The following is an 11,838-nucleotide window of genomic DNA, read 5'->3' on the forward strand; positions in this document are numbered from 1 at the left end:
TCAATAAGAAAAGACTTTAGTGTCCATTATCTTGCTGACTGTATCCTTGACATCCTTATTTCTCAGACTGTAGATCAGGGGGTTCAACATGGGGATCACCACTGTGTAAAACACGGAGGCCACTTTGACTGTGTGCCTAGAGTTTTTGGAGTTGGGCACACAGTAGAGAAAGAGGATGGTGCCATGGAAGATGGTGATCGCGGTCAGGTGGGAGGCACAGGTGGAGAAGGCTTTGCGGCGCCCACTGGCTGAACGCATCTTGAGGATGGTGACAACGATGAAGGCATATGACGTGAGAATGATGAGCAGTGTGCTGACTTCATTAAAAGTGGCAAAAATGAAAAGCAACAGCTGGTTGATGTAAGTATCAGAGCAAGAGAGGGATATCAGGGAGGAGAACTCACAGAAGAAGTGATTGATTGTGTTGAAACTATGAAAAGACAACTTTAAAGCAGAGCATGTCAGTATCAAGGAACACGCTACTCCCCATGTGTACGATCCAAGCACCAGCAAGGCACAGAGTTTCTGGGACATGGCCACCGTGTAGAGCAGAGGATTGCAAATGGCCACAAAGCGGTCATAGGCCATCACAGCTAGTAAAAAGGACTCTGTTACAACGAAGGTACAAAAGAGAAAGAATTGGATCATACATCCTAAAAAAGAAATGGTTCTGTCTTCTACAATCAGGTTCACCAGCGTCTTGGGAGCAATGATGGAGGAGTAGCAGAAATCCACAAAGGAGAGGTGGCTGAGGAAAAAGTACATGGGGGTGTGCAGTTTGGGGTTAACTTTGATGATTATAATCATCCCAAGATTTCCTACCACAGTGACACTGTAGATGGCCAGAAAAATCAAGAAGAGCAGGATTTGCAGCTCTGGATAATCTGAGAATCCCAAGAGTGTAAATGTAGCTGAACTTTTATTTCTACCTGATAGGAGCATGGCATTCATGTGTAGAAATCTGTAAATTATTACTGGAAACCAATAAAAAAAAATTAGGAAAGTGAAGAAATAGAAATCTTGGTTAACTACTCTTACTCAGCCTAGAGGATGAAGCAAATTATCTCTTCGGAATCCAAGATATTACGGATTTATTATCGAAGATATTCACAATATTGAAAATTTTAAAACATCATAATTGATTTTCTGAAATGTTTTCTTGATAAAAACAATGACTGACTTAAATATTAACTTGTCAGTTATAATTTAGAATATTAATAGAATAAAATGAGAGTAAAGCATCTATGGTTATTTTAAATCAAATCTTCACAGGGCACGCTGAGCTCTCCTTGAACATTGTAAGTTCACAAAGATAAACCTCACAGAACATGGTGACTGATTATGTCAGGCCAGGAATCAGGAAAATAATAGAAATGAAAATTTCTAAACAAATTAATTTTTCCACCTTGTGTTCACACATTCAATATCAATACTTGGCATTCTCGCCTTCATTGTTAATTCCATATAGCACTTTATTTTTATCTATCTGACCCAGTAAATCAGTTATCTAAACACGTCTTGTTTATTTTTATCAGAAGGCATTCTTCTCAACTCAGAGAGTTTTAATCCTTAATCCTTCCTCATTGCTTGAGAAATAATAAAATTAGAACCAATTTAAAAGTAGTTTACGTATTTGTTCCAGGGGTACAAAACTAAAAGCCAGAGAAAACCTGACTTTCTCAATGCCACGAAGATAAAGATTAGTCTCTCCTCCTGCCACGAGGCCCTGATCCTCATGGACCTCGCCATGTGTCCATGTATCTTCTCCAACTTCTACATCTAGATGCTAACATATTTCCTTTATTAAGAAGTATGTTTTCAACTAGTGACCAAACTAGAGACTCTAAACCTCAGAGAAATAGTTCAAAGACAGTGAAATGCCACAGGCACGTAGAAAGCAGCATCAAGATTAGACACAAGATTAAAGAGGAGTTAGAGAAATGTTCTCAGCCAACAATAACTGTATTTTGGCTCTGACATAGAAACTTCCCTTTCTCAGTTCTCTCTCTCTGTCTCCCCGCCCCCATCTCTCTTCAAAGTACCTAGGATATTCATTCTGCTCTTATAATATCTGCGCCTGAGAAGGATTAAGAACATGAGGTAGTATTGCACTGTGCAGTACTCATATATTTCATGAGAAAAGAATAATAAGAAATAATCACTATATACAAGTGCTCAGCACCTCTATTCCTGCCAAAAGAGATTCCTGTCATTTCTGATAAGGTTCTCTCTCACCACATGATGAAAGAAATAGTTCCCATTAGGCCCATCTATAAAGTTGCCAGATCATAAGCAAGATTAAGACACATGACATCTGTCCATCCTACACTCAAGAACGTGAGTATTAATTAAACACACCTCAAATCACAATCCATTACAAAGCAAGACATTCTAATTATCAATTTTAATACCATAATTAATTCATCAGAGCTTTTAAAAACTAGCTAAGGTTACAGGTAATATAATGGATCTTGTGCCCCAAATGCTGCTTTTAAATTACTAGGAAAAAATTTCTGTATCTGTGAGTTCACGAAGTGTGATAGCTGAAAACTTCTGTCCTGAAGTCTATTTTTTACCCAGTTTAGTTGTTAATTTTGCTCTTAGAGATCACATGTGTTTCCTGTTTGATAACCTTAATTATAACTGGCCCCCCTTTTTTTTCTCTGCAGAGTCTGTTCAATCTCTGTTTATTTCACTTTACTTAAATACTTAGGGCTATTCTACCTCCGCTATTCCTCCAAATATTAGCAAAAGCAAAGCAATATAAATTCTCAAAGTTCTCAGAGCTCTTCTAGTCCCCACTCCAGGTACCAGTTCTCCATGAGTCTGTGGTTGAGGAGCTTAGCTGAGCCAGACCCTCCAGTATTAAGTTTTACAGAAAGAGGACAATTCCTGATCCTTGCTCATTCACATAGGCTTTTCTAGAACTGTTTGGTTCTAAATAGTAAATTTCCTTCCCCCCAAGTTGTTATCTAGATTGAAACTGATAGAAATCTGTCTTTGCAATCTTAAAACAAACCTGCTGATGGCAAAGGCAGGACCTCTCCACGTTGGGAGTGATACCTGCTTTCTTTTGTATGTAGTTACAACTTTGGGGACATGGACCTTAGAGACATCTATTGCTCCATTCTCATGAGGTGATGTGATAAACAGTTAAAATTAATTACATTTATCTGATGTAATTCTTACATACTAGAAAACTGGTGGGGTTTGGGAACCATAGCAGTATTAGGGGCTTTTCACATAAAATAATTTATATTAAAAATTACATTTTCAAGTTACCTTTCCTAGTTATGTGATCAATCCTATAACCCCCTAGAATTATAAAATATTTATACTTATAAGAATTATCATTTACAAATGTTGATTGAGTGATGATTATTTGCCAGGCATAACCCTCTTCTTCCATAACATACACTCTGGACATATTGAAGAAATGTAAAGATCCAGTTTTCATAAAATCAAAATTCATGAAGAGTTAAAGCAGAAATATTTACAAAGTAAACATTCCATTGGATGAATAGTCTACTTTCTGCTTAATTTATGTGCTATTTCTTATTCTTTTTCTGTGCTATCTCCTCTAACCACCCTGATCTCTTTCTATTTCTTTAAAAGTTTTGTTTAAAAAGTACACTCATACCTTAGAGTCTCTCCTGTCTGGAACTCTTTTTCTTAAGATTTTCCTCAATTTTTTTTTTCAGGGAAACCTTCCATGTGCCCTACTATCAAATTTACTATCTAGGGTTACCCTACTACTCAAATTTACTGTTTAAAGTCCTCATCATGGCTTAAACGTATTTTTAAATCTTTATTTTGTGTGTGTGTATTGCATATCATTTATTTGCCCCTGATAGAATAAAAGTTATAGGAAAGCAGTAATTTTCAATTGTCTCAATCAGTGATTAGAAAAATCTGGATGTTTTTACAAAAAGTGATTATTTACAATTGTCATTTGTCAATTAAAATAAAATTTTAAAGATGGGCATTCATTCAAAACTAAACAAAACAAATGCCTGCTGTATGGGATTTTCAATCTCTAGTCTGATTGCAGCAGTCTGAGATGAAGCAGGTCCAGGACTAAGATCATTTCCTTTAATTTTATTTTGTAGAATGTTGATAAGAAAAAAACATTGATTTCTGCCATGGGCTACTGTCTGTATGAAGTTCTCATGCTCTCCCCACGTCCACATGGATTATTCTCTGCATACTCCCATTTCTCTCAGTGTCTCAAGATGTACATGTTAAGTGAATAGGTGTGTCTGTGCCGTCCTGGTCTAGATGAGAGTATGTGGGGGTGGGAGGGCACCCTCTGATGGAAGGTCTCCCATTCTAGGGCAGGTTTCTGCATTGTGACTTGAGCTGTTGGGATTGTCTTTACCTGTCCATGATCCTAAAGGGGACTAAGTGGGTTGTGAAATAAATGAATGAAGGAAGGAATGAATGAAAACAAGTTATTGTAAAATAGAAATTCATTGAGTCTATTATAATTATGTTCGTGCAGGACAGTAAACCGTATGGTGTGCAAGCACTTTACGTGTTCACCAGATTTGAGATTGTTTGAACCAAGTGGTGATGGTAGAAGGTGCCCCTGTGCCGCACCCTCGGCATCAAGCCGCAGCGAGGTGGCGCTGTCCGCGTTGTAAAACGCATGGATAGGTGGTATGTGCTCCCCGGAGCGAAACCCCAACACCCCCAGTATGCGACAGCAGCGCAGAAGTTGCCTAGCATACTTTTTGTTGAACGTAATGACTCACGAGGTGCGGCATAAAAGCCTAAGAAACCTTTGCTCTGAAACCTGTCTGTTCAGTTGAATGCCTGATTGTCTTTAGAAACTAAGAATAAACATAATGACTTACTGATCCATAATCATACATAGCCGGTGGAGACTCAATGTCTCCAGGGGAACGATGCAGGAGCACGTTCCCACCATAAATGTCAGTGACTTGAGACAATGCAGGCACAGCAAACAAGATGTTCCAACATAACATACACTATCACCAACTACAGTAAAACTTTACTTAGAAAAACATCTTACTTCACTAATTTTCATATGTAATACAAATCAATAGAGTAGTTTAATGTTTAACAAACAATTAATTATGAATCAAAATATAGTTACTAATAAGAGTAAAAATATATAGAAAATATATATAAAAGTAGTCAAGCATTATACATAAAAGAATATGTCCAACTATTTTAAAAATAAGATCATAAGAAACTGAGAACAATTACAGAGCTGAGAGAAGTCACAAGCCTTGACATTCCTAGATAAGAGAAAGTAAGCAGGTGTTACTGATAAATCACCTCCCTCCGGAGAGCAAAACCTTGAAAACATGTAATGCATGATAAACCGCATATGCAGACACAAAGATAATTTATCAGCATAAGCAAAATAAAGATTGCATTGTTTGAACCTTGGAAAGAAAATGTATAAATACCAACTTCTAAACTCAATAAAATTTACAGCTGCTTTCTTCATCATTCGTGGTGTGTGGCAGTTTGTCATTTCATCCTGCGTCGACCTTTTCAACCAACCTGTACCGTTCACCCTGAGCACCCTCGGACTGAGGCCCATCGACCGGCGGTCCGCGGCACCCCTGACAACTTCCAATTTGCAAACATTTATTTATTGATTTAACCCATCACTGTGATGACTGCCATCACTCACTGATTCACAACAAAAAAGGGGTAAATAATTACTTTTATTAACCTATCTTAAATATATGAATAGCCCATATTTATTTCAATGTTTAATGAAGTGCTTTGGTCTTTATTTAGAAGTCCAATGATATATTTGTGACCAGAAATATACTGGATTTGACTTTTGTAAATATCAGTTAACCTATGGTAAAACTTGTTTCATTATATGTTCTTTAAGTCACAGTTGTCAAAGACTCATTGACAATTTTATAGATGTAACTTCAGGTGTTATTTTAAGTAGAGAGTTCGGGAAAGGCCAATTTGAGGTGCTGAGCATGATGCATTGTGAAGTGAGGGAGTGGGTTATGCGGATAACTGGGGGAAGAGTGCTGAGGTTGAGGCAAAGGGAAGAACAAATACAACTTATTTTCAAATAGATGGTCACATTTTTATCTCAACAATTCTGCAGTGTGTGGTGATGTTCTGCATTTTCCATACCCCTATGCAAAAATATAACATACGTGTGTAGAACGACATTAGTTATTGTGGAAAACTAAAGAGAGAAAGAAATCTGTCCGAGTATATCTGGGCATATGTTTTTAAATAGATTTTTTTTTTTCGGGGGGACAGGGTTTTGCTCTGTTACCTGCGCTAGAGTGCAGTGGCGTCATCATAGCTCACTGCCACCCTAAATCAAGCAATATCCTGCCTCAGCCTCCCAAGTTGCATGGACTACAGGCATATGACATGACACCTACCTAATTTCTCCATTTTTTTTTTTTTTTTGGTAGAGACAGCATCTCAGTATGTTGGTCAGGCTGGTCTCCAAGCCTTGGTCTCAAGTGATCCTCCCATATTGGCCTCCCAAAGTGCTGATATTGCTGGAATAAGTCCCCATGCCCAGCCCAAGTTTCTATTGCTTAGAACAATACTGAAAATGAAATTACAATAGTAGAATGCTTTTGCAGAACACTTACATTGAGAAATTACCAGTAAATAATTTCATGTTTGCAGAAATAATCTGAGATAGTAAACCAGGTTTACAATAACATTTATAAACCTTTAAGTCTTTCGAAGACTTTCAAGTGAATGATAGCAAGAAAATACAGTAGAACTTCTGTAAATTGACCACCCAAGGGACAGTAACAAACTAGTCAACATACAGAGGTCATCAATATAAGGAATTAGGCTGATTGTACCAATATGTACATGTGGTACATGCCCATCTATGAAAATTAGGTCAATGTAAGGAGGTGGTCAGTGTAGGAAGGTGGTCAACTATGGAGGTTCTACAGCCTATGCTAAAAAGAAGTACAGGAGGAGCTAGAAATACTGACTTTTGGTCTGTTTCAAATGGATTCCTTTTTTTTTTTTTTTTTTTTTGCAGTTTTTGCTGGGGCTGGGGCCGGGCTCGAACAACCACCCACCTTGCGCCAGTAGTGTGGCTGGCGCCCTACTCCTTCAGCCACAAGCACTGCCCTCAAATGGATTTCTTAACCAAAAATTCCTGTCTCTAGCCTAGAACACAAGGCTATATGGGTTGCTTTTTTCCAAAGTGTCTAGACTTTTGTAGAAAGAGGGTCCTTGACTTTCTAGCCTATACAATTTGGTCATTTAAAACATTATTGCATTTGTAGCATATCATTGTTTTCTATCATTCCACTTGCTTAAGAGAACTAAGTCAGTGATAGTTTATTTTTAGAAAATATATCCATTCTAAAGAAAAAAAGAAACATTTGATTGAACACCCATGCCAAAACTATACCTACCAGAAATAATAAGACAGTACATTCTTGTCATTCATTACCCTATGTTTAAATCTCTCCAATTATTTCAAAGGTATCTTTTTCTAGTTAATTTGAATGAAGAATCAAACAAATGTTGTGGTTATAACTAAGTTTCCTTTATTATGATTGTGTGAGAGCATTGTTTTTTGGGAAAAAAATGGGGATATGTATAATGCTGTATAAGGCTTATTGGGTGTCATTTAATTTGCTTCTGCACTGATTCTTTGAGATTGATTTCCAGATTACAAGTCTTTATTAGTTCAATGCATTCTTTTAGTTTCTTTTTTATATATATATATATATATATATTTTTTTTTTTTTTTTATTGTTGGGGATTCATTGAGGGTACAATAAGCCAGGTTACACTGATTGCAATTGTTAGGTAAAGTCCCTCTTGCAATCATGTCTTGCATGTGTGACACACACCAAGGCCCCACCTACCTCCCTCCTTCCCTCTTTCTGCTCCCCCCCATAACCATAATTGTCATTAATTGTCCTCATATCAAAATTGAGTACATAGGATTCATGCTTCTCCATTCTTGTGATGCTTTACTAAGAATTATGTCTTCCACGTCCATCCAGGTTAATACGAAGGTTGTAAAGTCTCCATTTTTTTAAATAGCTGAATAGTATTCCATGGTATACATATACCACAGCTTGTTAATCCATTCCTGGGTTGGTGGGCATTTAGGCTGTTTCCACATTTTGGCGATTGTAAATTGAGCTGCAATAAACAGTCTAGTACAAGTGTCCTTATGATAAAAGGATTTCTTTCCTTCTGGGTAGATGCCCAGTAATGGGATTGCAGGATCAAATGGGAGGTCTAGCTTGAGTGCTTTGAGGTTTCTCCATACTTCCTTCCAGAAAGGTTGTACTAGTTTGCAGTCCCACCAGCAGTGTAAAAGTGTTCCCTTCTCTCCACATCCACGCCAGCATCTGCAGTTTTGAGATTTTGTGATGTGGGCCATTCTCACTGGGGTTAGATGATATCTCAGGGTTGTTTTGATTTGCATTTCTCTAATATATAGAGATGATGAACATTTTTTCATGTTTTTGTTAGCCATTCGTCTGTCGTCTTTAGAGAAAGTTCTATTCATGTCTCTTGCCCATTGATGTATGGGATTGTTGGCTTTTTTCATGTGGATTAATTTGAGTTCTCTATAGATCCTAGTTATCAAGCTTTTGTCTGATTGAAAATATGCAAATATCCTTTCCCATTGTGTAGGTTGTCTCTTTGCTTTGGTTATTGTCTCCTTAGCTGTACAGAAGCTTTTCAGTTTAATGAAGTCCCATTTGTTTATTTTTTTTGTTGTTGCAATTGCCATGGCAGTCTTCTTCATGAAGTCTTTCCCTAGGCCAATATCTTCCAGTGTTTTTCCTATGCTTTCTTGGAGGATTTTTATTGTTTCATGCCTTAAGTTTAAGTCCTTTATCCATCTTGAATCAATTTTTGTGAGTGGGGAAAGGTGTGGGTCCAGTTTCAGTCTTTTACATGTAGACATCCAGTTCTCCCAACACCATTTATTGAATAGGGAGTCTTTCCCCCAAGGTATGTTCTTGTTTGGTTTATCAAAGATCAGCATACCAGATTTTAGTCTGTACTACAAGGCCATAGTACTCAAGACAGCATGGTACTGGCACAAAAACAGAGACATAGACACTTGGAATCAAATTGAAAACCAAGAAATGAAACTTTTAGTTTCTTATAAGCAAGAGTTCTACTCACTGCCAATTACCAGTGCGCATTTGCAAGCACATGCTAACTGGTTGTCCGACTGCTAGCGATGCTCATTCTGATCTGTAGATTCAGATAATGTCAGCTTTGATTATTTCGTTTTAAAATTACTCACCAATGTTTTGTCTAATGATTTGAATTCCCATTGAAACCATCAGCATCTTTAATACAATTAGGAATTCTAAAATTGTGATTTTTCTAATTCCGTGTTTGCTCACGTTTTATTTATTCTGAACTTCTCATTAACTGTTAGGTGACCCTAAGACACAATTTGTAAAAGAAAAGCAGATAGAATGTGGTTTCCTTTAATTACCAATATTCAGGGTAATGAGTTGGTTCCCCACTACACTTTAACAGTAATGGACTATTTATTATTTTTCTTTTTTACTATTTAGATTTAAACATATAGGAGACCTTAACATCAATAGCAGTCAATATTCGTTTTCATGTTAAACTTTTGTAACCATAAGCCAAGGGCAGTCATTCCAAAATGCTTTCTATGTGTCTTTAGGATGATTTGACTAGATGTTGGTAGCATTCTTCCTTTCGGAGACCTTAAACTCCCCAAGGCTCATCTCGTGTGTTTTCTACCCTAGACTTCAAATCAGCCATTTCTCTAAAGAGCCCCAGTTTTGCTTAGAGAGAAAAAATGGTTTCTTTTTAGAGAAAATACAGGGATAGGAATATTCATGGCTACTATGATACAACTTTAGTCGTATGTATTTTAATAAAAAAAATCATAAATATAATTTCTAATGCAAATTCAAGCAGTTGAAAACTTTTGTCTTTTACTACTGCAGAGCTATAACTTTTTATTTCATATATTGACAAACTTGCTTTCAATAACCTCTAAAATTTTTTAATATTATCTGCTTAGTACATTTTCTTCCATCTCTTCCTACTTTTATTAGTTTTGTTTTAATTTTTCCCTCTTCTATCACACATTGTGTCATACTGTAGGTCTTAGATGGATCTTTTTAAAATCATGTCTCTATTCACTTTGACTATGTTCTGGGGACTCATGATAGGATACATACAAATCTTGCTCCTTCCTTACTACAGTTGAAAATTCATTATTGTGGTTTATTCAACCACTTCTATATTGAATTGTATCAAGTCTGTCACCACTATAAATAATGATTTTAAATGTATTATCTATGCCTTTGTTATTCTATCTTCAATATAGATTTCCAGAATTACAGATGTCTTGAAGGAGAATAAACACAAATACAACATTACTAGCACTTCAAATAGCCCACTCTAGGTAGTGCAACCTGTTACATTCATGCTCCTGCACAGGGTGACCATAAAGTTCATGTGCAATTTAAACAAACTTTATAGCCACCCTTTATAAAAAGACCTGTTTTTATATAGCTTCATTCACAAACTATGTAATTAAATTTATAGATATGCTCGTCTCATAAGTGAAAAATAATAACTCAAGGCAGTTTTCATTTGCATTTCTATTATTAATGAGTCTTGTTAAATAACCCTTATTTGTATAACACTCCCCTCTTTTTATAAAGACTAATCAATTCCTCTGTCTATTTTCTATAGGATTATCATTTTCTTCATTACTATATATAGGCAATAAAAGTAGAGACTTTTTTCAGTTTATCATTTCTTATTTTCATTTCTGTTGTTTTTCAAGAAGCTTCATGTATTCCAATAAGTTAAATTGAAAACTTGCTGGACTGCAAACTAGTACAACCTTTCTGGAAGGAAGTATGGAGAAACCTCAAAGCACTCAAGCTAGACCTCCAATTTGATCCTGCAATCCCATTACTGGGCATCTACCCAGAAGGAAAAAAATCCTTTTATCATAAGGACACTTGTACTAGACTGTTTATTGCAGCTCAATTTACAATCGCCAAAATGTGGAAACAGCCTAAATGCCCACCAACCCAGGAATGGATTAACAAGCTGTGGTATATGTATACCATGGAATACTATTCAGCCATTAAAAAAAAATGGAGACTTTACATCCTTCGTATTAACTGGATGGAAGTGGAAGACATAATTCTTAGTAAAGCATCACAAGAATGGAGAAGCATGAATCCTATGTACTCAATTTTGATATGAGGACAATTAATGACAATTAAGGTTATGGGGGGGGAGCAGAAAGAGGGACGGAGGGAGGGGGGTGGGGCCTTGGTGTGTGTCACACTTTATGGGGCAAGACATGATTGCAAGAGGGACTTTACCTAACAATTGCAATCAGTGTAACCTGGCTTATTGTACCCTCAATGAATCCCCAACAATAAAAAAAAAAAAAAAAGAAAACTTGCTTTTAGAATTTTGTTTGGTGTATAAAATAAGGAAGACATACAATTTTATCTTTTTTTGTATGACTATTTTTCCTAATATAACATTGTTATAATAATGAAACATAATCATTTATTTTTAATTTTTCAGAGTTAGCCATTCTAAGAAATCTTGCTTTAATTTTTACTGTATATGTTATCAGATATTTGGTGTTTGGTTAGTCATTTATGTAAATGCTAGAACAGAAATTTTAAAATGGGTTTCTCCAATATTATTGAATGAAAAGTTTGTTTGCATTCATTCTGTATGATCGAGGCTAAGAAAAAGAGCTCGTAATAATTTCCAGACCTAACAATCCTAGGGACGCTCTTTTTTGAGTAACAATATCCACGTGCCACTTAGAAATATTGA

The 11,838-nt window shown here is 36.3% G+C and overlaps 1 protein-coding gene across 1 annotated transcript; it reads right to left on the reverse strand.

Moving 5' to 3' along the window:
• On the reverse strand, positions 1 to 942 carry LOC128565534 (olfactory receptor 5D18). The gene has a single exon (XM_053562045.1). It carries the CDS (start codon positions 940 to 942, stop codon positions 1 to 3), a length of 942 nt encoding a protein of 313 aa, XP_053418020.1.
• Positions 943 to 11,838: the final 10,896 nt, after the last annotated feature.

This window comes from Nycticebus coucang, chromosome 14, assembly GCF_027406575.1.
Source record: "Nycticebus coucang isolate mNycCou1 chromosome 14, mNycCou1.pri, whole genome shotgun sequence".
In the NCBI taxonomy this organism is placed as follows: domain Eukaryota; kingdom Metazoa; phylum Chordata; class Mammalia; order Primates; family Lorisidae; genus Nycticebus; species Nycticebus coucang.

Bases quoted from the DNA above. Each gene is read 5' to 3' on its own strand.
- LOC128565534 (XM_053562045.1), bottom strand. From the start codon at position 942: ATGCTCCTATCAGGTAGAAATAAAAGTTCAGCTACATTTACACTCTTG.